Source organism: Malus domestica, chromosome 07, assembly GCF_042453785.1.
Source record: "Malus domestica chromosome 07, GDT2T_hap1".
Lineage (NCBI taxonomy): Eukaryota > Viridiplantae > Streptophyta > Magnoliopsida > Rosales > Rosaceae > Malus > Malus domestica.
The window spans coordinates 5,335,944-5,363,700 of NC_091667.1; the positions used below are offsets into that span (position 1 = coordinate 5,335,944).

A 27,757-nucleotide genomic window follows, 5' to 3' on the forward strand; every position below is an offset into this window, starting at 1 on the left:
AAAAAGAAGGGTGTCCGTCAAAAGATCTCTACAATCTAAGTAAGAATAATTTATAAGAAATACTCAAAAGTCATAGTCTCAACCTTCTTCGTCAATTGAAGTTAGCCGAAGAACATGGTCGTGAAAAGGGATAGGGGGCAACTGTTACAGTTTTCCGAGTGAAAACTCATCAACTTTAAATTTGGAATTTGAAGCTCCAATTTTTTCAAGGGAGTTTTAATGAAAGGAGCTTGGATTAAGTTTAATTTAACCAAAAACCACCATATACTATTATTTAACCAAAAGGGCTTTATATTTTATGATAAGGACAAAACTATTATATATCAGGCCCTACAAACCTTGAATACACATGGGCTGAATTAAATGCCCAAACGAAATAGTTTTTTTTTCCAGCAACCCCTAACGGAACCACACTCCTTCAGCCACTTCCGTTAGAAATATACTTTCATTTTTTCACAAGTATGCCACTTCCTCATTAAAAAAAATGAAAACTAATGAAAAGAGTTTCAAAACTTTGAGTTTTAACCAAAAGTCACCTAATAACTTTTATTTAATGATAAGGACAAGAGATAAAAAACAAAAAATACAAAAACTTGTTCAACCCAAAGCGCGTGTGCACGTGAGCAGTGCGAAAGCAAGCATCTTCCAATTCAACAGAAAACCAACAGTGCAAAAGCGGCACACAAATTACTTTTTAAATATTTCATCGGGAAGGAAAAGGTTGAGAGAGAGATTGTGAAGGTAGAGAGAAGAGAATACCAACCAAATCTATTCAAACTGACATCAGCAAACCCCAAAAAAATTTAGAGAGAGAAATTTGAGATAAAAAAATATATTGCTAACATCAATACATGACTACCACTTAGCCTTACACGTGGGGTAGCATGTCATCATCATCCTATGTTCAAATTAATTCTTTATTAATTTTAACCCTAATCAGCTAAAACCTAAAAATAAAAAATATTAGATTATGATCCTCAATGAAAGCACATTAGCTTTTATGATCTTTCATTTATGTTTTTGTTGTTAATTTTGTATTGAATAAATTAAAGGAAAGTCAAATAAATTGTTCGAAGAAATGTTAAAGAACAAATAGGAATGTGAAAATCATTGTTCTAACTCTGTAAGAATATAAATATTATTGTCATTGATTCATATGATAATGAGAAGAGAGCTTCAAATTTTGAACCTTTTAGTGTTCAGTTTATAAAATAGTTGGTGTTCAGTTTAAAAACAGTGATAGTGCTAGTGTTCGATTTTAAGAAATAGTTAGTATTTAGTTTACGAAATAGTTAGTTTTTGGTTTAAGAAATAGTCAGTGTTTAGTTTACGAAATAGTGACAGTACTAGTATTTGGTTTAAAAAATAATCAGTGCTTAGTTTACAAAATAATGATAGTACTATTACTTGGTTTAATAAATAGTCTATTTAGTTTACGAAATAGTGATAGTACTAGTGTTAAGTTTAAGAAATAATCACTGTTTAGTTTACAAGATGTTCGGTTTAAGAAATAGTCAGTGTTTAGTTTACGAAATAGTAATAGGACTAGTGTTCAGTTTAAGAAATAATTAGTGTTCAGTTTACGAAATAGTCAGTGTTCATTTTAAGAAGTAGTGATAGTATTAGTGTTACATTTAAGAAATAGTTAGTGTTTAGTTTAAGAAATATTATTTAGTTTAAGAAATAGTCAATGGTCAGTTTAAGAAATAGTGTTCGGTTTAAGAAGTAGTCAATGTTCGGTTTAAAAAATAGTGTTCAAATTTAAGAAGTAGTCAATGTCCTGTTTAAGAAATAGTGACAGTATAAGTGTTCATAAAACTGAATAATAAATTTTTTCTTTATTTTTGATCTTGTAATATTATTACTTAGTTTATTCTTAAAAACTTGAAAGAATAGTCAAATAAACAAGTAATAAAATAAAAATAAAAATAAAAATAAAAAATAAATTATTTATGGAGTGAGGTGAAAGGAGAGAGAAGAGTGGGGAGAGGTGAAAAAAAAGTTGATGTGGATGGGTGAGATGAAACAAGAGAGAAAATTTGATGGGAATATGGGAAAGAGGGAGAGAGAGAAAGAGGTTGAACGGTTGAGTGAGAAAATGTGTGTATGTGTGTAATGTGACGCATGGTCCCGTGCGTCACTATTTGTTGGGTTTTTTTTTTGTTATTATGTAAAAATTTTGTCATTTTTATTAAAATTTGAATCATTTTTATTAAATTTTAAGCTATTTTTATTAAATAAAATTAGTAAATGATTTTTGGTTAATTAAAAGTTTTGAGAAGTCATTTTCATTAAAGCTTCTTAAAAAAAACCCAATAATTTTATAAGACCACAAATCCCATCTTGAATTTTGTTCGTTCTTGCTTCGTTAATTTTAAATCGGAGGGAAAAATGTTAGGACCTATTTGGTTGCTCAGAAATTTTCACTGAGATTCTGTTATTTTGACCTACAATATTGTGACGTATGCGACGGTGGGTCTGCATATGCTGATTTGGTGGGAAATTTCGGGATTGGAGCTGGCAGGTTGGAAGGGGAGACGATAACACCGACGGAGAGGAGAGAGAGGTGGAGGATGGGGAGGTGGAGGGAATTGGGGGAGAGAACGAAGGCGCACTGTCCGTGGAAGAGGCCAAGCTGGGATTGAAGCGAGGCGGCAAGGAAAAATGAACTTGGGGTAGAGAATATGGTGGCCGGTGGATGCGTTGAGGAGGGCAGGAGTGGAAGGCAGGGGAGGGGAGTGGTGGAGGCGGGAGAGGAGGTAGTCGGTGAGGGAAAGAGGCGTGGTTTGGGGAGGGGGTTGGGATCTGGGTCTCAGGCTGTGGAAAGTCTTGGTCTTTGAACAAAACCCATTCTTTGGATCAATGTTGCAGCCCTTTTGTTGAGTCACCATTATTGTTTCAGTTAAAGGTTGAGGTTTCAAGATTTGAATTGGGTATGGAGGTATTAAAATAGATATTTTGGAAAATAACTGTTATAGATAATATGTGGATGAACCACTTGAATAATTCGTTATTATATATCCTAAGAAAAATCACATGAATTATATTCATATGAAGAAAAATGGATAGGTTACTATTCTTGTCTCATATTTCACTATTTATTTGAGGAAAGTTTGTAAAGTGAATAGTGTTGAATAAATAGCGGTTTTTGTTCCCTTCCAGAAATAGTATGGGTTATTTTGGTTTAGTTTTCAAAAATAGTGTGTAATTTTATTATAGTTCTATAAATAGTATGAGTTATTTTGATTCAGTTTCAGAAATAGTGTGGGTTATTTTAGTTTAATTTTGAGAAATAGTGTGTAATTTTGTTATAGTTCCAGAAATAGTGTGAATTATATTTGTTCAGTTTTAGAAGTATGAGTTATTTTGCTATAATTCCAAAATAGTGTGAGTTATTTTGGTTCAGTTTCATAAATAGTTTTGCGATAGTACTAGAAATAATGTGCGTTATTTTGGTTCAATTTCAGAAACAGTGTTGGTTATTTTGCTGTATTTTCAGAAATATTGTTTATTTTGTTTCATTACAGAAATAGTGTGTGTTATTTTGGTTTAGTTTCAGAAATAGTATGAGTTATTTTGTTGTAGTTCCATGAATAGTGTGAGTTATTTTACTGTAGTTTCAGAAATAGTGTGGGTTATTTTGGTTCTGCTTCAAATATAGTGTGGGTTCTTTTGCTGTAGTTTTACACATAGTCAGTCAGTTTAATAAATAGTGTAGTACCCGTGTCAATTTCATAAATAGTCAGTTAGTTTAATAAATATAGTGTAGTGCCTATGTCAATTTCATAAATAATGTAGTACATGTGATAGTTTCATAAATAGTCGGTCTGCTTAATAAATAGTGTATAGTACATGTGTCAGTTTTATGAATAGTTAGTCAGTTTAATAAATAGTGTAGTACCCTTGTCAATTTCATAAATGGCCAGTCAATTTAATAAATAATGCAGTATCCGTGTTAGTTTCATAAATAGTGAGTTTAATAAATAGTGTAGTACATGTGTTAGTTTCATAAATAGTCAGTCAGATTTATATATAGTGTATACATGTGTCAGTTTCATAAATAGTCAATCAATTTAATAAATTGTTTAGTACCCATGTCAGTTTCATAAATAGTGAGTTTAATAAGTAGTGTAGTACCCGTGTTAGTTTTATAAATAGTTAGTTTAAGAAACAGTCATTGTTCAATTTAACAAATAGTGATAGTTTTAATAAATAAAAACTTGTGATGGAAATAAAAATCACCAAATCCCTAGCAATTGCAGAGATTTGTACACAAAAAAATGCAGATACAGGTTATTAATCACAAATGCTGAGAAATGAATATATACGCAAATCGTCTCTAAACACTTTACGGGTACATGTATCATTAGATTCACTCATTCATACAATCTATTACCACATTCAACTCTCATACTTACAATAATTAAACTTTTAGATTCACAATTTTTTTAAAGTTGTATGGAAATAGAACAACGGAATTCCACCTACAAATCTCAAAGTTCAACGTGATAGTAAAGATGAAATGGGAATGCACATTGTGGATGCAAATTTTGTAGGCAGTTAAATTGACGAAATTCCACTTACAAAATAAAAAACACCGTTAACTTATTAATGGACACTCATAAAAGAAGAAGGGTGTTCGTCAAAGGATTTCTGCAATCTAAGTAAGAATAGTTTATAAAAGATACTCAAAAGTCATCGTCTCAACCTCCGTCGTTAATTGAAGTTAGCCGAAGAACATAGTCGTGAAAAAGGATAGGTGGGTAACTGTTATAGTTTTCCGAGTGAAAACTCGTCAACTTTAAATTTGGAATTTGAAGCTCCAATTTTTTCAAAGCCTCCTTAACTGAAATCTTGTAGAAGATTTTCCTTTTTATTTCCCTACTTAATTTTCTTATTAAACCCCTTAAATACCGTTGCTTTAAAAAAATAATGAAAGAAAACAATCAAGTATCAAAGAGTAAAATACAACTAGCAGAAAATAAAATTTACAAAGAAAAATATAAAATAGTCAAGTGACCCTTTACTACAGTGGTGGAAAGGTGTTGAGCCCTTGCATGACGCCGTTGGTTCAAACCCATTCGGTGATTAATCTAACAATTAATATAACAAAATCTGTCGTTTGACCAAATATATATATATAATAGTCGGTAAAGTTTTTTGATGACAATCTTCAAATGATTTTCAGTGTAGGTTGTTCATATCTTTATCATTCGACGATTGGTGCTGGATAACCATTTGCTATGAGGCTTTGAAAAAATAGTAAAACTATTTCGTGTTTCATTTAGTATGTTGTCCATAACTTTTTACATAGTTAATTTGGTCTTATGCAATATCTTTTAATTGATAAAAAGAGTTTTATTAATAGATAGTTTTTGAAAAATATTATCTACATTAATGGGGGTAGGCTTAGTAATGTAGATTTTACTACCTGTAAAACAAGGGTTAAACCATAGAAAATTCTTGCAAGAAAACAAGTTTTTGTAGTATAGAATAACTCAAGCAAGGTCGATCTCCTTAAGGACTGGTATAAGCAATTTACGAGTTTTTGTGTATTTAACTTAGTTAACTCTGAGAACTAGACTAATTGGACAAAAGTAAATACTACTGTATGTAACTAAAAAAAAATATCTAAAATGGGAACTTGCTTATAGAAATAGTGATCCAACTAAACAAAACAAGTAAACGTAGAAACTCAAGATAAAATAAATGATTGAAGAAAAGTAGATTGACAAGGCACTAGAATTCAACATTTACCAGCAACACTCCTACATAGGTCTTCTAATTGCTTAAGTAATCGAAAACACACATGCATTGAAGGTTGGGTTTTTACTTGTGTATGTTTTACTTGTGACATTCAAGCTAAAACGCATACCACTACATGCAATTTATCCATGACATTTGGATCAAATATAAACATGAGTGATTCATTAATCTTGGTGAAAATCCTTTTGTTAAACCATGTAATCCCTGAGAGTATGATATTTACCTTAGGAGAAATTACAATCCTCAATCACAAGAAGCATAGCCAATTTGAACGTGACATTCGTTCAAAATTGCATCCGATGATTTTTCTAAGCATCCTAATGGTGATCAAGCATCAAGGCATATAGATAGTTTAATTCAGTGATTGAAAATATCAAAACAAGCATGTAACAACACTTAAGCAATTGAAGAGAAATCTACGTAATCATATTGCGGCTCATGGCTTCACTCTAGAAAAAAAATAGTTATACATAATTATTTGAATACATAAGAAATTATCCATGAAGAATCAAATAAAGAGACAACCCTTTATTACAAGGAAGTTATCTCCTGAGCTCTCCAATCCCCTTGAAGCTGCGGCATCCATTCTGTTTTCTGCTATGTTGCTCTTTGCAATTCCCTGCTTTTCTGCTGCTCCATTCACTCTTTGCTCCCCCTGTCTCTCCGTTTCTCTTCTCCCCTCTCTGTTCCGTGTGTTGCCTTAAAAAAAGGCAATGATTTTTTTTCAAAGCACCAAGGCCACCAGTGGAAACCCCATCATTGTTGTCCCCCTTCTTTACCTTATTTTATTAGCCAATGGAGTGGGCAACCGTGCTCTCCACTTGCTCCTCTGTTTTCTTTGCTATTTTCTGCAAATTAAGTGGAATCCCTTCCTGGCAAAGCCACATGGACCGCATCTTTTATTTTCATTTAGTTTCTAGCAGCCCCACATAGCAGAAAAATAAGTCCTTTTGGCACCACAAAGTTGAGAAACTAATTTAAGATGAGACACGATGTATGCATTCAATGATTTCCATCTAGCAAGTTGGCCATTAATCAACAATGAGATGTCCTTAGAAGGGAATCACTGAAAAATTCCATCATTGCATACTTATTCACTATATTCGATCATGTTACTCCTACAAACACAATAGGTCAAAAGTATCATAAATACTTAAAGCTTCCAACTAAATTAGACAAGAAAAGAAATATAAAAGGGTGAAATATATAGTTTAAATATTGGTTTATCACTTAGCGTCACAATGTGTTAGCAATACTGTAATTTATATTTGCTTTTGACGAGAATTAAGCCTAAAACTTCTTAGGTACAAGTGAAAAAAATATCAGTACACCGTAATACTAAATGACTATTAATAAATAGTTTAGATAATACGACAATTTAAAAGAAAAAAACTGAAGGCACGTCCCTTCCCACGAACCGCACTTTTGGTTTCCCACTAAGTCCAATCGGTTGGCCCCTCTCAAAACTGTCAACAGGATTGATACAAAAGCAATTTTGTCTCCCCAAAGTTTGAAATTTTGGGTTCCATGCAGTAAATCGCAGTCACTCACAAGCATTACATATACACTCATTCACTGACAAATTGAAGAAATCTGAAGACGACGAACCAGTCAGTGGTCGCTTAAACTTCATCACTTCTGGGTTCCTACAAAAATTAGGTTGGTTTCTTCATTCCCAATATTGTTTAAACAAATTTGACTAATGGTTGTGTTTCTTTGTGGTATATACTTTAAGAGTGTGATATATATGCTTTAGTTTCCCTACACCACCAAATGACAAATATCGTTTCGGTCACAAGACTTTAAAGTTCGCACGTAAATGAAATCTCCCTCTTCTTCGTGTAAATTATTTAGTATAGTCTATCACTTGTACTAGGCAAAAAAAGTGAAGGGTGCCCAACAACTCATACACTGATTCCACAATAGGGTATATTTCAATGTGGGATTTTGGGTCCAAAATAGTCATAAAATAGGTAAGCTTTTCGTAGTGCAGTTGGGAATGTATGACAAAAAGGTAGGTTGCTTGGTGTTTATATAAATTTCCAGCCTTAGGAATAAGTAAGAAAGTTGTATGAACTACGATGGTATTGCTAAGAAGTTTTTGCTTCTAATCAAAAGCCAATATGCATCAAGCGGGGTAATTAGTTTGATTTGGTTCTTTTTTATGCGTTAGTTGATTAAAAACTTAAATTTCTCTTGATTATTAAAGGCCCATTTGAAAATGCTTCTTTAAAAAGCACTTCTACTCATAAGTATTTTTAATTTTGGTTTCGTTTTTAGTTTCAGTTCAAATTTTTAGCTTCCGATAGGTATTCGGCTTCTTTTTTTTCTGTTTTTGGTTTTCTGAGCCCATCCCTAGGTGTTTGTGTTAAAATTTTAAGGTATTTGATTGAATTTGTTTTAGGTTAGAATGTTTTTATTTAAAATGGCTCTTTTGGTAATAAAGGATTATTAATTAATAAAAGAGAACTTTAACGAAAAGCACCCGGTGCTGTTCACTTTAACGAAAAACCACATTTTTACACTAAAAAGTCAATCATGATACTATTCACTTTACCCTTTATTTTGTCCTTATCATTAAAACTCAAAGTTTTCAAGCCCTTTTCATTAGTTTTCCATTAATAAAATGAATCTTGTTGTGCTTTATTTGGGCATTTAAAAATTAGATTGGGCCTAGACCTTATTTCAATTGAATTAAAAAGCCCATGTTTCATCTTAGAATAAGAAAACCCTAGTCGGTGTATTAGGGCATGTTTATCACGTTGATAATTCTAAAATGTTTTATCATCTTTATCTCATCATAAATCATCTTAATCTTTAGAAATTTTAAAATTTTGAATTTTGAGTAAAAGTTTGAGTGTGCGTTAAAGTCCTCTAGTCGTGCTCGTGTGTATATAAATACACTTGTGCGGAAAGCAAAACTGGAGAGGGCTGCCGCAATGCCCTACTCGTTTAGGTGTGCGATATGAATATCATATTTGTTTGTGCCGCAAGTCACACCAACACATAGACTATGTCTCGAGCTTTAAACTGTAATCAGTTAATTGAGGTGATAGTGTGGTGCAAAGTTCATGTCTAGGAAATTGATGGTTGCGTCTGGTGTTGTGCCACATGTACACAACAGAGAATAAAAGATCGAGTAGCAAAATGTGAGGAAACAAAATTGCCTTCTTGCTGTGTGTCTAGTAAGATTGGGTTTTGTAAGTCTCCTTTCTATTATTTCCTCTTGGTTAGTGTTTGTCATGGCTTGGAATTCAAGGATTTATTTTTTTCTTTTTCCAGGTGTGAGTTTTGTCTCGTTTAAATCCTACATCTAGTGTGCATATTTATCATTTATGTTTTTCATTTTAATTGCATATGTGTAGATGATGTTTTGGTATGTGATGTGTATGTAGGAACTTACTTGAGACTTGAAATTGGCATAAAACCTTTAACTCTCCCCTTAATATAGTAAGATTCTAGAACTTCTGAAACATTACCAAAAGCGTCTTCTAAAAGTACTTTCAAATATTTCCTAAATCCCATGAGAAAAGCAAAGAAATTACTTTGAAATTAAGAAAACCAATATAGAAAAGAAGACTAAATATTGCACGCATTCAATATTCTGAAATCTATGAAATCTGTTATATTTGAATTCTTCATTTGTTGGTCCATGAGTTATGCAATTCTGTTTCTTCTTTTTATGTAGGATGTGTGGTAGATTACTTGGAGCACAAGTCGAGCGACCTTCTTATTTGATTAGATAAATATCCTCATTAAATTAAATCAAACTGGAAAGAAATTCATTAAATATCCACAATAAAACTGGCTTTAGCCAATTCAGTCCCAAAAAAAAGAAGAGAAAAAGTTGAAATTTTAGTACAAACAGTTGACCAAAATTCAGAACTAAAGGGTAACCTAGGTTGAAAAGGAAAGTCGTGAGTCATAAATTAATGGTGTGCTGCAAAGTTTCCTGCTAAGATTTTGGGCAATGATATTCGAGTTTCAAGCATGTATATATATATAAGCGGCCATACATATCTTGCGAGAATACATATATTTATATATGTACACTGGCTTTGTTTTTGCAGTGAGAAGAAAAACCTAACAACATTGAAGAGAATTAATACACAGTTATTGGTGAACTGCTAGCCTTCTACTGTGTATATAGATATACCACCTGGTATTTCTTCGATCATATATATCCTTTTTATTGTACTTTACATATTTCTCTTTGTGAATATACTAGTTATTGGGAGTAGTTGTTTTGTAAAAATTCTATAGGGCTAAATTTTGACAATTTCAATCTAATCGGTCACACAGTGGAGTAATGGGCTTTTAAATCCAGGTCAAAAAACATAGGTTGTTTTTTAGAGTCGTCAATTTATTTAATTACATGTTTTAAAACCAATTTTGTCCTTTTAGATAAAAATATTATAAAAATAAAAAACATGTAATACGATAGACGATGAACAAAAACATATTGTGTAAGTAAATAAACAATTAGACATGTGGTACAACGGATAAATTGTAATTAATCTGTAATACAGGTAAAAAATATATAAAAAAACATAGAATTAAATTAATAAAAAAATATATAATATATGTAAATAAGCAATTAATTTGAGATAAATTATCAACAAACGTTTAATATAGATAGATAAAATATAATTAATCTGTATTATAGGTAAATATACAAAAATAAACCCTAATCCTACAACTAAGAAGACTGAAAAGTTGTCAATTAAGGAACAAAAGAGGTGCAACCTCAACTAGCTTACCTTTCATGAAAGGAAGGAAAAGTTCGTTGAGATGTTGACTGCCTTCAACGACGCTGCTACCGGGAAGATGATGATGATTAGTGAAAGTAAAGAAGTCCTAAGAACATCTCCAAAGAAAATATCAAAACTACAATGTAGACATACAACAGTAAAAAATTGTAGCAAGCTCTCTTCAACCGAGCCTTCAATTTCTTACGTGGTGCTGAGTCATTTGAAGGCAAAGCCTTTTGCTGTCAAATTTGATAGTAGATGTCAAATTTATTAAATGACATTATTATTAACATATCGGGTGGAGCCAAATGTTGTACAAAATGTCAAATTCCCACACAAGCCACCAAAAATCATTTTGATGCTTAAAATTTGACGTCTTCTTTGGAAATGCTCTAATGGATCACAAATTTCATTAAATAAATAAGCCAATATTTAAGGGAATACATTGGTTATCTTATTAGTTAATTTAGGGATAGATTTGGCATAAATGTATTAATAAGCTGACATAGAATCCTAATCACCAAATTTATTTTAACAAGTGGACTAGTCTTAATAGTCGTTCACAAAATTGGACTTATATTAAGTTTTCCCATGGTTGAAATCCCCATTGTCCCGTGGTCAACACTAGTTTTTTGCCAAAGAGTTTATGCGTGTGTGTGTGTATATATATTCTTATTTATATAAAAAGTGAACTTGAGTATGATTGCCATTAATTTAGTTTAAAGTTCGAACCATACTAAGGGGATATAGACTTGATTACAAATGAAACACATTGCTCAAGCCATCTGGACTATACGCGTATGTCTACATATATGATTGAAAGAAACTTGAGTTGTTTATCTCCTTATAATATTATTGTTGTTGACACAAGGCATTGTGCACTGGGTTCACGATCTACCTGGTGATAGACCAATCCCCTCCTCATGTAGCTCTGGCACCATATAAGACGATAGCGAACTTTTGGCTTTTGGGTCAAACAGTGCGTCAAAGCAGAGCCAGTGACCTTAAGAAATGCATTCATTGGAGCTTGAACTCAAGTTGCCTAGCCTTCTCTTTTCTGCAAAAGAATGGTGAGAAAAAGAGTTTAGGTTTTTTTCATCACAAAAGTTAACCCTTCCTCACTTGGTGCCTCAATTCTAACATCAATCAATGCCATCTCTGAACTTGACTATTGCACATCAATTTGGTCCTTCATTTTGGATTCGGTTAATTATTATGTTAGTGTGTTGATGTAGTGAACATATGGAACTCACAAGTACAAACAGAATTACCAAATTGATGTGCTATACTAAAGTTCAGAGATGACATTGATCAATGTTGGAATTGTGGGACCAAATAAATATTACTCAATGATCATTCTTGTATTTTGTTTTAATAACCATTGGTTGAGTGATAGTGTAGTTGTTTATATTAATATCTCATTGCTAATTTTGTTTTGTTTTTTTTTTTTTTTTTTAAATTGAACTTTACACCATCATTTATCGAAGTAATATTTCTGGATCAGTCATTAGTTGTCGTAGTAGTTGGCTAATATGTATATGGCCTGTTCTAACTACTTTGTATTAATTTCAAAATTGCATGCAGGTGTTCCTGCAATTCCCTATCATTTGGTGCAAGAATAAAAACTCAACTATGGCTATAGTGAAAATACTTGAGAAGAAAGCAGCCAACCGTTTTCCCCCCAAGAAGCCGAGAGCTGATGCCGATAGAGATGGAACAAGTCGTACCAACGTGGAGGAGGCCTTGCAGGCATATCGAGACACACTGACTCAGATCTTGAAAGAACGCGATGTTAAATGGGAGAAGAAAACTTGCTGGAACAGGCCTGACATTGAAGCAGCGATGCGTCTTCGAAGGCAAGGGAAAAGATTTTTTATGATGAAGAAACGAATCGGACGAATTCCAGGGATTAGAGTTGGTGACGAGTTTCAGAACAGGGCTGCACTAACTGTCGTTGGCCTTCATTGCCAGTTCCGCAAGGGTATTGATTATATCAAGAACAGCAATGGGAAAATCTATGCCACAAGCATCGTTAACTCTGCCCGATATGACAACGACAGTGTAGAATCTCCGGATACCTTGATCTACTCAGGCGAAGGTGGAAATCCTGGCGTTACAGATTCAGAAAAACGACTCGAGGATCAAAAACTTGAACGTGGAAATCTTGCGCTAAGGAATAGTATGGAAGCAAAAAGTCATGTTAGGGTAGTTCGTTGCTTTAAATGCTTATCGGCCAGCAGCACTGCTTATTTTTACGATGGTCTCTACAATGTAACAGGTTGTTGGCAAAAAAGAGCGAAATTTGGCAAACTTGTTTATGTGTTTTTGCTGAGAAGAGAGCCGGGCCAACCAAAATTTGCCATCCCGCGTAGGAAAGTCTCGAGCAAGTCGATGAAGAGGCCTGCTACTCCTATCCTCTGTAAAAACGACATCTCTCAAGGGAAAGAGAAGACGCCTATTCGCGCAGTCAATAAAGTAGACAGTGATGAGAGTCCTCCATCTTTCAATTACATATCCGATACCATTTATCCAGATTTCGTCAAGAGCACCGAGACCAGACAGACAGGGTGCGATTGCAAAGATGGATGCTCTGAATCTAAGCCGTGTCCTTGCATAATGAAGAACAAAGGGGTTTTGCCATATAACGACAAGGGACGTAGGACGAATAGGAGCTCCTCCATTGTCTATGAGTGTGGTGCAGGGTGTAAGTGCTCTTCTTCATGCAAAAATAGAGTCAGCCAACGGGGAGTATGTTCCACGTTTAAACTTGAAGTGTTCAAGACTAGATCAAAAGCATGGGGTGTTAGGTCGCTCGCGTGGATTCCAAGAGATAGTTTTGTTTGTGAGTACGTCGGAGAAGTAGTAGTACTTGAGTATAACAACAATGGTTTTCAAGACGCTTCTGAGCAGCGGCAGGAGCAGAAGCAGCAGCCTTTCTGTTTTCCTCTTATGTTGTTATCATCATCGGGAGGGGAAAAGAGTAGCAGGTTGGCCGTTGATGCCGCGAAACGTGGAAATGTGGGGAGATTTGTGAATCACAGTCCGTCGCCTAATCTGTATGTCCAACGCGTCCTCTTTGATCATGGAGACCCGAGAATGCCACACATGATGTTGTTTGCTAAGAAGGACATACGACCTTGTCAAGAGCTAACCCTTGATTTTAACTGCAATGTTGTAGCGAACCAAGCTTGAAATGTAAGATGATGAAATGTCATCGTGGTCAGATCATTTATTTTTTTATTTTTTTTATTTATTTTTTTGTCAATAACGTTGAGATACTATTGAGACCCTTATTTTCAAAAGAATAGGTTAATTATTTGTATTGTTTATTTAATTATATTGTGTTGATGCACAAAACCGAAGATCTTGGAACAACGTAAATCCAACCGTGAATCTGCAAAAAATGTAAAGAACACAAGATGTATTGTGGTTCACCCCAATGTTTAGGCTACGTCCACACTGATTATTGTATTTCTCTGAGAAGATTGTGAGGGAGAGAGTTTTGCTCTGAATATGAGAGGGGATCTCAGGCCTAAGAAATTGGTCTCTCCTAATGAGGAGAGTGAGGAGTCCTTTTATAGAATAAGGGCTCCTCACTTATTACATATTTGCCCCTTCATTTATTACATAATTACATTTGAGTCATCCGAGTATTTATACGAGATCTAAATACAAAGACCCTAAGTATGGTACAAACATATTGTTTCACATTATATTATATCACTAAAAAAAACATTTCCAGACGAAAATATTTCGTCGGGTAAAATTGGTTGGCAAAAATTGTTGCTTAAATGTTTGCTCGACAAATTTTAAGTTTTTGTGGGGGACAAAATTACCAATGACAGTCTCATTGAGCCAAGTATGTTGACCAACTTGGCCGGATGCACTGGTGGAGGCATATGAGGACTAGAGTAGTCCTAGGCCTACCCTGACTTGAAAAAACAAGATTAGTATTACACCTATTTCTATTGCTTTGCAACTCTTCTCAACACTTATCTAATTATTTATCTATCTTTTCATCCAAATCCCATCCTAGAATTAAGAATAATATTTCAAATGGTCATTTATTACAAATCAATAAAACTTTTAAATTAAAACCCATCATTCACTTTTAACTAATAAAATTGTCTTTCACTCATGCACTAACAGAGCTATTCCCCATATTCTTCTTGAATTTCATATATTTAGTCATTCCAAATCCCAAATTTATTGAATAAAGAACAAATAAGGTTTGTAAAACTCTATTATTCTCTATAAAATATTTGTTTCTATTCTATCCTTCCTTACTTGAGTTTTAGGGTTTGCAAAATTTTTAGTAATTTTCTCCATTGATTTTACTAATTCTTTCAGTAGTATAGATGACATCATGCAATGGTTTTAAATATGAAATTCGTCAAGAATAATTATGATTACTATAATGCATATGTTAATTTTGACTACTTAATTATTTGGATATTTTTATGATGTTTTTGCATTCGTAATTTTATAACCACTATTTGTTTTTTTTTCTTTTTTTTTATACTTGTGTGAGGTCCCTCCTCACAAGAAATCTTGGCTCCGCCACTGGCCGGATGAATATAACGTGCAACAAGCTGGCCTCGTTTTGCATGTGCTATCGTGTTGTTCCGCGCCCACCAAGCAGGGCGTTAGGCTTTTGGGTGAATTGCATGTGAACGCGTAGAAGTATACTATTGAGTGAATATCAGTTGTTCGCGTCAGGAATTTCCGTCGGGGATGTCTCCTGGCCGACGAGCACACAGCTCCCCTGGAGGTTGGCGCCGGTTTGAGGACTGCTATCGGGCTTCTGCTTCGCTGTCGGGCGTTGTCGGGCAAGTCTCGTCGGGCAAGACTCTTCGGACAAGGCTGAAAGAGAAGGACAGCGTTAACTTTGAGATGTGCCTTTGTGGGGCCTTAGGTGTAGGCCTTGAGGCTTCCTATCAAGGTTATCATTTAGGTGCTCAGGCGTGCCACTGCCATCTTTAGCATGGCAGATGTAAAATGGATATTGCTTTAGTTGCATGTATGTATGTATCCAAGAAACCGTGTTAGTTATAACAGGTGCCTTTGTGGGGCCTTAGGTGTAGGCCATGAGGCTTCCCATCAGTAACTAAACCGGTGCTTGAACACATCATATTTGTTCTCGTGATTGCCGGAGTTTTCTAACTATTATACTTCTGATTACCCGAGTCCAAGGAGTAGAATGAACCCAAATAGGTGCCTTTGTGGGGCCTTAGATGTAGGCCTTGAGGCTTCCTATCAGAGTTCATTCCTATACTTAGACTCTTTAGATCGCTGAACGGAATGAATCCAAATGGATGCCTTTGTGGGGCCTTAGGTGTAGGCCTTGAGGCTTTCCATTAGAATCCATTCCATGCTCAAGCTTTCTATAGTAATCATGATATAATAGAAGGAAAACTAGAGGGTAGGTTGATTACTTGCGCCCCAAGTAACTTCGGACTTCTCGTTTATCAAGGACTGTCGTGGATAGGTTAAGTCCACATAAGATTCTTTTTTATGCCTTGAGGCCAAGGACTTTTAACTGATCAGATTTACATGCCCGAGGGCTTAGAACTTGGATCTGGTTTGAACACTGACGATATATTTAAATCGGATTCAAGTACTGAGAAAACCTTTTAATAGTCATATTGCTAGAAATAACTTGCATATAACTGGAAGTATACAACATATTGAAAAGACAAAAACAAAGCAAAGAAGGTCGGGCAAGGTTAAACCTTATCGAGTAAGGTTGCTCGTCTTGCAGGTTCCTATCTTTGTAGTTTTGTCAAAGGTCTGAAAGCTTAGAGGGAGAGAGAGAGATTACAAAAAGATGAATCGATACTACTGCAAGGTTGAACAAGGTAGCAGAGCTATTATAAAGGGTTGAAGAAAGAGTTATCCCGCGGGGGATGAAGGCTTGTCCCGAAAGGGATGAAGGCTGACTACAGCTTTGTTTTGAAGGCAAATCTGGTTTTGAGCAGAGTTTTTGCTTTTGTTGGTTTGTTTGAGTGTCTCTATTCCTGGTTTCTCCTTCTTCTTATATAGACAACTTGGCTTGGCTTCCTGTAGCAGCGGCCTTGCCCGAATGCGGTTTGAGGGTGATGACTCATCGGCTTTTTTACATGGACTGCCATCATAAAGTACTTTATGGGCTGTGTAGCTGATCAGTCTATACCACTTGGCCTTTGGGTAGGTAAGCAAGTGGTCTTCATGAGCTGCACCAAGTCAGAAAAGGCCCTTTCTGCCTTCTGGGCTTCGATTGGGCTTCGACTATCTTCCCTTTGGGCCTCCTTTCGGGCCAGCTCATTTCTTGAGCCCAAAGTTAACTTTTAATCCAAACAGCAATGTCAGTTATACTTTGCCCATAGCGGTGAATAGTAACATTTGGCACGGTTCGTGCCTTGCCTTTCTCATGCCTTTTCCAAGCTTTGGCATGACATGTTTAATTGAGCCTTGCCTTTGTCATGTCGTGCTTGTTCTCGTCTAACCTTCATAAAAATGTACAACTGCATGTAAAGGCACATTGAAGGGAAGGCACGAACAAGTGTTTGATTCCATGTATGCCCAAAGCATAACATTCCTTACAAAAGCACAATATTTTTTTGAACCACAAACAAGCATGTGACACCATGATATGCCTGGGTTTAGCGGAAAAAAGCAAAAAAATAGATAAATAAATTGAAGTGTAACTCTCACTTTACTGATGATGTGGTTCATTGACTGGATGATGGTTGTGCACCCGTATGGTCCCAACCTTTCTCTATTCCAATTTATTTTTTTTATTTTTTGTTTTTTTTTCCTTTGAGTTTTTTCTTCTTACTTTTTTTGAATTTAAGTAACCACTATTACATTTAAATTATCTTTAAATGTAGCTTTTAAATCGTTAATTTTAAGTGTTTAAATATGAATTATAATAATTTTGCATAGAAAATATATTTTGAAGAACATGAATATGATAGTTTGTTGTTATGATAAGAGAAATAAAAGCAAAACAAACAAAAAAACAAAAAAATTGAAATGGTAGGATCGGTATGAAGCTAGCGACTTGTAGAGGATTTTCGCTACTTTGCTAGCGACGTTACCTGCGTACAGTCGCTAGCAAACTTCGATGTAACTTTTTTATTTATTTATTTATTTTTTGATACAAAGGGTAACTTTTTTATTTATTTTCTGCTTTATTCTTGTTTCATTGAATTTTTTTTTCTGTCTACGTTACTTTGTTTAGATTCATACACCTCTAGATTTAAAATTTTACTTTATTTAGATTCATATACCTCTAGAGGGGTGTCATTCTGTATGTTGTGGCTTCCTTCGCTCCCCATGTTGGAAAGGGATGTCTTTTCAAAAGAGAGTGTACGAATGGTGGAAACCAGCTTAACAAAGCTGAAGAGAGTGGGAATAAGTGTCGTTCCCACAGACGGTGCCAAATGTTGATGCACAAAATCAGTGAAGACTTTGATACAACAGAAAGTGTCAAGTTTGTGACCTTCGCTAGATTGCTCCGGTCACTAGTGTGAATAAGAATGTAAATGGATAGAGACAGGGAAGCAAACACAAGATGTACGTGGTTCACCCAGATTGGCTACGTCCACGAAGTAGACGAGTTCTCATTAATTGTGAAGGGTTTACACAAGTACATAGGTTCAAGCTCTCCTTTTGTGAGTACTAGTGAATGATTTAGTACAAATGACATTAGGAAATATTCTAGTGAATGATTTAGTACAAATGACATTAGGAAATATTGTGGGATAATGATCTTCTTTTATAGAAGAGAGTTTTTAGCTTTGTTCTGACATTGACATGTGTCGTGTTGTGATTGGCTTCCAATGTTGACTCGTGTCGCGTTATGATTGGCTTCTGATGTCCACACGTGTCGCGCTGTGATTGGCCTCCTGGTTGGAGGGAAACTCTTCTGGATCCTTGACGGTATAACGTTGACCGGTTCTCGGTAGTTTCGGGATTGGTCAAGTATGGTACAAACAAACTTTAATGAAAAGCACCCGGTACTGTTCACTTTAACGAAAAACCACATTTATGCACTAAAAAGTCAATCCTGATACTATTCACTTTACCCTTTATTTTGTCCTTATCTTTAAAACTCAAAATTTTCATACCATTTTCATTAGTTTTTCTATTAGTCATAAAACAGAAGTATCATAGAGGACTTCGGTTTATAGATTGTTGAATTATGGGAGACAGACGCCTACCGAACTACAAGCACAAAAGTAGAGACGAAATTCTATCTTTAGGATATTGCATTTATGCAAGTCTCAACCTTCAAATTTGTTAGTATTTCTTATTTTGTTTGTTGTTTACATTGATTTTATACACACTTACTGCTATAGGATATTTAGTTTGTGGTTTTTATGATTATTATTATTAGAATTCTTATTAGAATTTATATTGTTATTTTTATATTTTCTAATATTGCTCTAACAAATTCCACGATTGAAAGATTTATATACAAGATTATGCAAACTAAGCATGATGATATGACTTAGGACTAGGATCATCTCTGGATTCTTCTCTGTGGATCTCGAAATCAATTCATCATAACCGTTCACCACAAATCCTGCAATCAGACCCTGCGTAAAGCGGGAGCATTGTGCACTGGGTACGACCTTTTTATTAGTTTGCACGCACAAGTTACAATCCCGTTTCTCTCTCTTTCATCCCTCTGGTGGCCTTCCCCGTTCACCACACACCTGAAATACCTCTAATATCGCCTCCAGCATGAACTTCGCCGGATCGACATATGGGATTCCTTAATAGGAGAGAAAACTTAGGACATTTTTTCCTAAAATATTAAAAAGGAATGGAAAGAGTGTTCGAGAGATGTTGAAAGAAATGGGTGGAAGAAACAGAAGAGAGTTTTTCCCTTCTTTGTACGGCTATCATTTGACAATGTTGGCTGTAAAAACCTCATTCCTCATCCTCTCAAATCATTCATTCAGAGAAGGTGAATCATTCAAAGAGAATCCAAACAAAGCCCCACTTAGAGATAAAAGTGAGAGAGTTTGAGAGAAAACAAAGCCTCACTTGTACTTGAGGGAGAAATTCTCTCGAGAGAAAACCAAGAGTGTATCCACATTTTTGTGAGACTGTTTTATATTCTTATTATTTTAAGAGAACTTTAAAGAAACACTCGCGACTGTTTACTTTAATGAAAAACTACATTTTTACTCTAAAAAGTCAATCATGATACTATTCACTTACAACACCTTTTTATTATTTTTGTTAAAACTCAAAGTTTTTAAGTCATTTGCATTAGTTTTCCTTTATTTTAATAGTGGAAGATATTGTACTTTTTGTTAGCCCATTTTAGTGGAAGATATTGTACCTAACGAAAACTGGCCGCACGAGAACAGATAGGATGTGAGGATTCCTAGATCATCACAAAGATGATCCGGAGAAGATCCTCATCCCATTTTAATAACGCGAGTGGGAAAAGTTAAATCCTGGGACCACCAAGATTTTATCTTGGGAATCCGGATCCTTGCCGGATTCTCTTTGTGAGAATCCTGGAAATCATTGTAATCATATCTGTTCATCATAAATCGTGCAGTTAGAAATTATTTTAAATATTTTTATTTAAAATTAAATACAAATAGTATCTGACAAAAATACAATATACGATGAACGGACACAATTTACGAATCTTCAAGATCCTTACCAAAAGGATTCGGAGAGGATGCTGTTGGTTATCTTGGCTCCTATTAATTGTCATCTTTCCCGACACAAAAACAACTCAATCCAAATTTGACATGAAAGCCAATAGAAACTTTAAAAATGCACCACTTAAAAAAAAAGCATATAAATTTCAAGAATCTACCATATGAGTGAACACAACGCCCTTCCTACCTAGTAAAATAATCAATAAGAACAGTAAGCAAGCATTCAATTCAACCAAGACAAAAGGTAATTTCATCGAAGTCTTGTAATAATATTTACTTTCACTAATCACCAAGACATCCCACACTAACCATTAGGACATCCCACCACAACAACAAAATCTCATCTTGAAAACCCATCTTCCATTACATACTTTCCCCACTAGAACTACAATCACAAGCTAGCTCTTGTACCCATCTTAGATTACAAACTTTCGCCCACTAGAATTATAATCACAAGTTAACTCTTGTTTTGGTGCTATGTTCTTCTTGGAGAATAACACCATGTGTGGCATTCTCAAGTCGTCGTGATCATAGAGGATAGCTTGGCAAAATAGATTAGGACAGCTACTATGATTGACAAATCTTCCAACGTTCCCATGTTCCGCGGAACGAATAGCTAAGTCGTCATTATCTTGAACTATTTCTCCTGCATACTCGCATATAAAACTTCCCTCTTGAATAAATGAGTGTGATCTAACACCCCATCCTTTTGATTTAGTCCTGAAGACTTCAAGTCTAAAACGAATGCCATGTTGACTCACTCTGTTTTTGCAAGAAGAAGGGCACTTACACAAAGGACCACATTCATACACAAGGGCATTCTTGTTCGTTCGATGTCCATTGTTATCATACGGCAAAACTCCTCCGTTCTTCATTACACAAGAACATGGTTCAGATGCGGAGCATCCATCAAGGCAATGACAACCCCTTAGTGTGACCGCCTTGAAGAAATTTGGATAAATGATATTGCATGTGTAATTGAAAAATGGAGTACTCTCATCATCTATTTCATTGACCATACGAACAGGCATCCTCTCTTTCCCTTCAGAGATATCATTTTTATAAACACCACCCTTTGAAACTATTGGCCTCTTCGACTTGTCCAAAATTTTTCCCAATGTGAGTCGTGGTTGCCCCGAATACCTTCTCAATGAGAACTTAAAGACCATTTTACCAAATTTTTCTCTATCTTGCCAAAATTCAACCACTTTGTAGAGACCATCATAAACATACGTCGTGGAAGATCTGCTATTAGTACCCACCTCTAAACGTTTATGAATTACCCTTACAGGAGTTCCTTCTTCAATGCTATTCTTTAGTGCAAGGTTTCCACGCTCAAGTTTTTGATCCTTTGGTTCTTCACCCTTGATCATCGAATTTCCACCTTCACCTGAATATATCAAGATATCAGAAGACTCTACATGGTTACCATAACGCCCTGAATCCACAATGCTTGTGGCCACACTTTTCCCATCCTTCGTCATGTAATCAATACCATTTTGATAAGGATGATGAAGGCCAACAATAACTAGTTGAGCCCTGTATTGAAACTCATCACCAACTTCAACTCCTGGAATGGGTCCTAATTGTTTCCTTGTGTTAACACACTTTCCTTGCTCTTTATGACGCATTACGACTTCCATATGAATCTTACAACCAACATTTTTGTCGGACTTTTTAGCATATTCTTGCGAAAGCTCAGTAAATAGCTCTTGATATGCACCCAAAGCCTCCTTCACCTTGCAACGCCAGGCTACATGTACGTCATCCACGCCATGATTAATAACATCCTTCTTGAGCTTAGCATCCTTGGCCAATAAAGACGAGCACCTATCATTTGCATGTTTATTGCAATCACCACCTATTGCTGATTTGCACTCAGGAATAACATTAGCATCTGGACAATTGATTCTCAAAGAAGAAGACACCACCCTTCCACAACCTTGGGGAAAATCCCGCTCAACAGGAATACTTCTCAACATATTCCGAGGTGAGAGGCAATTGTCCATTGGTATGTTCATAACACTAGAGGACTTAGAAAATAGCCCATACACCTTATCATTCTTCTCCGTATGGCCAACAATATTTGATGATTGGTCTATGATGCCACGATCTTCAGACTTGCTTGGTAGCACCCGAGCATCAAATAACCCACATCCTATCGGGAATTCTCGAACAGCATCAACTCTTGGCCTCTTTATGGTGTAAGGAAAGCGATCGACTTTCCTTTCCCCGGTTGTTTCCAGTGTAGACATACTGAGTACCAACCTCTGTACCAAAAGATTTCCAAGAAAACCTATACACAACGTATAAAGTAGGAGCCGACCATATATTAACCAGATACAACAGCCATGGTAATTTATCTCATGTGCAAGAGATAGAGAATAATACTTAATCAACACAATATGCATAATGTTTACTTCATATTCTAAATTAGATAAAAATAATAAATATAGACAAAGAATGCTGATTAATCTAAACACAACAATACTAAATTGGTACTGGCACAAGCGTTATTTAGTTAAAAAAAAAAATTACAGAAAATATGAAAAATATTTGATAATATCAAGAACCAAAAGAAAAAAAAGAAAAAAAAAATCTCAAGAACCAAAATACCCCTGTAAAAAAAAGACCCAAATTAACCATCGGTTGGATTTCTTAAAATTCAAACCGAATTAAAGAAAAAAATAACACTGATTTTGGTTGAAAAAAATCAAACAGATTTGTATAAAATGGGGAATAAAGTAAGTGTTTGAATGCGAGTAAACGGTTTATTATACAAATTAAAAAAAAAAATCTGAGATAAACTTTGAAGAATGCAATTAATCACAAACGTTTCTTTTATTAGCAATCATCACAAACGCCGGCAGAAAAATGAAAACTAAAGGACACATTTCTCACCGCAACATATAAATTGAGAGAAAAAAAGAAGAAATTAATGGAACAAATATAAGTTGGAAAGAGCACAAAGCAAGAAATTATGAAGAGAAAATACCTGGAAGGCAGTGGAAGAGCAGAAGAAGTAGGATTGCAGTGGCACCACCCACCCTCTCTCGCTCGCCGATTCCTATTCGGTTTAGTGTGCTCTGATAAGCCCAGAAATCTCAACACTCAGACAGAGGGAGATAGAAAGGCATCCTACTGTACCGTACCGTATCGAATCATCATTTATTAATTTTACTTGCCCTCCCACACCAGTCGCCGGGTTCGTGACTTAAGATTGGTTTGGTATTGCAGTTCTTTGAAAAAAAACTGCTAGGAGAATAAGCGGTTGTGTTGTGAGAATAAACGGTTGTGAAATAAATCAGCAGAGTGTTTAGTAAACTTTTTTGTAAAAGTGCTTTTGGAAAATAAAAGCAGTCTGATAGTGGATCTTTTCATTAAAGGAGCACTGTAGCTCCATGTGCTTTGAAAAAAAAACCAGTTTTCCAAAGCTGCAAATAGCAGCTTCAGCTTTTTCCTTTGATTTCAGCTTATTCTCACAACAGCTTCCAAAATAAGCCATTTTTTTCAGTTTACCAAACATCTAAAACCCTCACAGTCTTTTTTCATGGGTGCTTTTTTTTAAGCACCTCACTCCCAAACCACCCCTTAGACTTCTCAGATTTTATATGATGCTTCGGCACTCTCGGCTATAAACATGTTTCCATTTTTATTTTTTTTTGCACAAACAATATTACCTACACTAATCGGGTCAAGAAATGAACTAAGTTTTATAATGGACTAGTAATAATATGGTCCAAATTCGTTTTTTGGCGAGAATCGAATCTAAGACGTTTCACTCACAAGTGGAGATGAATATCGCTAAACCGTAGTACTAAGTGGCATGTTTTGAAATTTTTAACAGTTAGATACTTGTTTAAATTTTCTAAATTAAAACTTAACTATTAAAATGATTTTCATACTACGTATCATTTAATATTACATGTGTTTTAACTGGTATATTTGATTTTCACAAATGTTTAGATTTTCTATTTTAATATCAGCTATCATTTTTCGTATCATTCAATACTAAGAAGTTTTTTTTTTTTTAAAAATCAATAAAACTTTTGGAGTATCTCATATTTAGGGCTGGTTACAAAAAAACTGAACCGATAATTTCCATGAAGGCAAAAAATAATCTAAACCGAACCCATTTTATCGGTTTACTGAAAATCGAGAAAACTTAAAAAAATTCATTATTTGATCGAGTCATGTTAACCAATTTTTGCATGTTCCTTGATCGTCACAGTAAATCCAGTGCCCCAAGACGATAGCCATTTCTCTAGATCCGGTGTCGAATCTCATCTGAGGCAGGTGGTGTCGCCAGCCTTTCAATCAAAAGCCGAATTCGATGTACAAATTCCTAAAATTAAAATTAAAATATCAAATCTCTAATCTTAATAATATGCAATATCCTACCTTGAACGTCAAAGAGAGATTACACATGTGTGGTCGACGACGAGATGATAGAGAGGTTGGTGGTGGGTAATGACGCCGTAGAGGAAAAACAGAGAGGGTCGAAAGGATATATAGAGAGAGAGAGGGGGAGAGGGTTGATGGTGTGGTGTGGCCAGAGAAGTTGCAAACTGAGTCGATAGAAGGTGTAGGAGTCAATAGAGAGGAAAGTGAAACTGAGTTAACACCTAAGAGAAAGAATTGATTTTAAACTGAGAATTGAGATTCAATTTCACTCAAATCATACATATAACATTAATCATTTAATAAAAACAATAAAAGATATTTTATGTTTGGTTCTATTTTACCAAACAAACACTTCATGGAAACTAAATACCATACTGACATTTTCGGTAAGTTTTGAGTTTAGTTATCGAACGATTTAGGATTATCAGGTTCAATTTTCCAAGCTCGAGTTTGGTATGGTTAGGTCCGGGTTATTTTTTGGATGGTGTTATCTATACACCGATTTTAAGACCATGTATAGGGTTGATGCCTGCCTAGTGTCGGAATGTCGAGGAAGTTGGTGACCTGATGACAGGCGACCCAGCGACCGAAGAATATCAACTCGCATGAAAGGCGTAACGATTTGGGCAGTGTCTCAAAGAGAGGCTAGGTGAAACTACTTTGGCTCTCTAATATTTCTCTAAATTTTCAGTCATCAAATCGAATGCATTGAAGAATATCAAAAGACAAAAATTAACAAACGTATGTGAAAAAGAAAAAGAAAAATGTGACTAGTACTACCTATTTTTTTCAGCCATCCAAATCACCATAAAAATTTTGTTTTATTGATTGCTGCGTGACTCTTCTTCGAGGAAAAGTATGTCTTTTTCATTGAATTTGAACTCAAATGTCACCCTCTTCAATGCCACCAGCTAGAGAAAACAGTCCTCTTTTGTTATGGAAAAGACAACAGTCCTTGATTAGGAAAGAAAATCCTAGAATCTAGGGGACCACAAAATCACAATATTATTTATTAGACGTCAACCAAAGCCAAGAATAAAGTGGACCCGCAACATCCCATTAACCTATTTTGGATACAAGTCTTATATTGATGCACAACTTTTTTCCCAAAATTGGCACTACATATTCTTTACGTTTCTCACTTCCATTCTTAGTTTGAAAGCAATTTACATATAAAGAGAACACCACTACCGTGACGTTGCAATTTAATAATTCAATATTATGAAAAGGAAAATTACTTATTTGAATAGGTTTACAGCTGTTAATGTGTTCATTTTCAATAAATAATGACATGTGTAAGTTTTTAACACATGACATTGCATTATTAGATCAATATGTCACGTGGTGCATAATGTATTTTATTTAAGTTCTCATGATAAGAGAAAACCTCATACCAAAATCGAAACGATAATTTCGGTAACAGAAAAAAAATAACTAAAATCGAACCCTTATTTTTGATTTACTGAAAGTCAAGAAAATCGAAAACAAATTTAGTATTCGGTTGGCTCAGGTAAACTGATTTTTACATGTTCCCTACCCAGCAACACAATCCACTACTCCAAGATGTTAGCCATTTCTCTAAATTCGACATTGAATCTCGTCTGAGGAAGGTGGTGCCCCAACCCTTCAATCGAAAAGCCCTAATTCAATTTGTAAATTCCTATCTTAATAATATGCAATATCGTACCTTGAACGCTGGAGAGAGCACACATGTGTGTATGTGTGGTTGATGGCGAAATGGTAGAAGAGTTGGTGGTGGGGAACGACGCCGGAGAGGAGGAAGATAGGGTCGAAGGTATATAGAAATAGAGTTGAGGGTGGTGTGGCATGGTATGGTGTTGCCAGAGAAGTTACAAACTGAGTTGAGAGACGGAGAGGAAGCGTCGAAGTTGAGAGGACGGAGAGTGAAACTGAGTAAAGACCAAAGAGAGAGAGTTGATTTTAAACCGACGGTTGAGTATCAATTTCAACCAGGTCCAACAGTTAATATTAATTCATTTAATAATAATAATAAAAGATATTTTCAGTTCGGTTCTGTCTTATCGAGCAACCCTTCATGGAAATCAATCAAATACTACAATGACATTTTCATTAATTCGATTTCAGTTACCGAACGATTTGGACTATCAGGTTCAACTTTTTAGGTCGAGTTCAATATGGTTAGGTTCGAGTTCATATTTATTTTTTTTTGGGGCTCTTTTTTCAGCCATCCAAATCACCCCCTTCAATTCCACCACCAACTGTAGAAAATAGTCCTTGACTAGGAAAGAAAAAGAAAAACCTAACCTAGGGGACCACACAATCACAATACCATTATTATTAGACGTCAACCAAAGTCAAGAATAAAGTTGACCCATAGCTTTTTTCCAGTTGGATAACAGTAACTTGACACCAGTTATCCTTTTCTAAAAAAAAAAAAAACAACTCTATAGACTTTTTGTTACTCACAGTTTAACATTAATTTCCGTGCTAACATTATAAAATATTATGTCAAAAACTTGAGGAGACAAAGCCACTTAATACTACGGTCTAGTAATATTCATCTTCACTTGTAAGCGAGAGGTCTTAAATTCGATTCTTGCCAAATGAGAATTTAAACCACATTATTGCTAGCTCATTATGAGGCTTAGCCCAATCCACTACCATTTAGTGTAAATAATATCGTTTGTTAAAAAAATATATATACCTGAGAAGACAGAGAATCTGAGTCCCACTTTTAAGAATAGCACTTCTCTTCAATATTTGGACTTGGCCCCCATGAAATTTGTTTGTACCATACTTAGGGCCTCCGTATTTATATCTCGTATTAATACTCGGGGGACTCAAATGTAATTATGTAATAAAGGAATGGGCAAATATGTAATAAGTAAGGAGCCTTTATTCTATAAAAGAGACTCCTCACCCTCACAATAGGAGGAGGTCTCTCATCCCCTAAACAGAGGCCAATTCTTAGGCCTAACGCCCACCTTAAGAAGCTTCACTCTCCTATTCAGAGGCTCTCTCTCCCTCACAAAGAAATACAATAATCAATGTGGACGTAGCCCAAACATTGGGGTGAACCACGATACATCTTGTGTTATTTATTTTCTTGCAGATTCACAGTCAGATTTACCTTGTTCCAAGACCCCTCCGGTTTTGTGCATCAACATTTGGCGCCGTCTGTGG

General features: G+C 35.2%; 3 protein-coding genes across 4 annotated transcripts; 1 reads left to right on the forward strand and 2 right to left on the reverse strand.

The window, feature by feature from the left end:
* Positions 1-2,447: 2,447 nt before the first annotated feature.
* LOC139197643 (4-coumarate--CoA ligase-like 5) lies at positions 2,448-2,891 on the reverse strand. The gene has a single exon (XM_070825578.1). It carries the CDS (start codon positions 2,889-2,891, stop codon positions 2,448-2,450), a length of 444 nt encoding a protein of 147 aa, XP_070681679.1.
* A 4,395-nt stretch (positions 2,892-7,286) lies between these two features.
* On the forward strand, positions 7,287-13,833 carry LOC103439676 (histone-lysine N-methyltransferase, H3 lysine-9 specific SUVH5-like). Of its 2 annotated transcripts, XM_029105319.2 has the most exons (4): positions 7,287-7,425; positions 9,837-9,928; positions 11,389-11,587; positions 12,102-13,833. In XM_029105319.2, the coding sequence occupies exons 3-4, from the start codon at positions 11,585-11,587 to the stop codon at positions 13,707-13,709; spliced, it is 1,611 nt and encodes a 536-aa protein (XP_028961152.1). In that variant the 5' UTR covers positions 7,287-7,425; positions 9,837-9,928; positions 11,389-11,584; the 3' UTR covers positions 13,710-13,833. The 2 variants fall into 2 exon arrangements, with proteins under 2 accessions (XP_028961152.1, XP_028961153.1); XM_029105320.2 differs by lacking the exon at positions 9,837-9,928 and having other exon boundaries at positions 7,292-7,425.
* Positions 13,834-20,436: 6,603 nt separating this feature from the next.
* Positions 20,437-23,333, reverse strand: LOC103439677 (histone-lysine N-methyltransferase, H3 lysine-9 specific SUVH5-like). Its single transcript, XM_008378254.4, has 2 exons — positions 23,184-23,333; positions 20,437-22,484 (listed from the first exon to the last, which is right to left on the reverse strand). Exon 2 carries the CDS (start codon positions 22,441-22,443, stop codon positions 20,605-20,607), a length of 1,839 nt encoding a protein of 612 aa, XP_008376476.2. The 5' UTR covers positions 22,444-22,484; positions 23,184-23,333; the 3' UTR covers positions 20,437-20,604.
* Between the last annotated feature and the right edge of the window lie 4,424 nt (positions 23,334-27,757).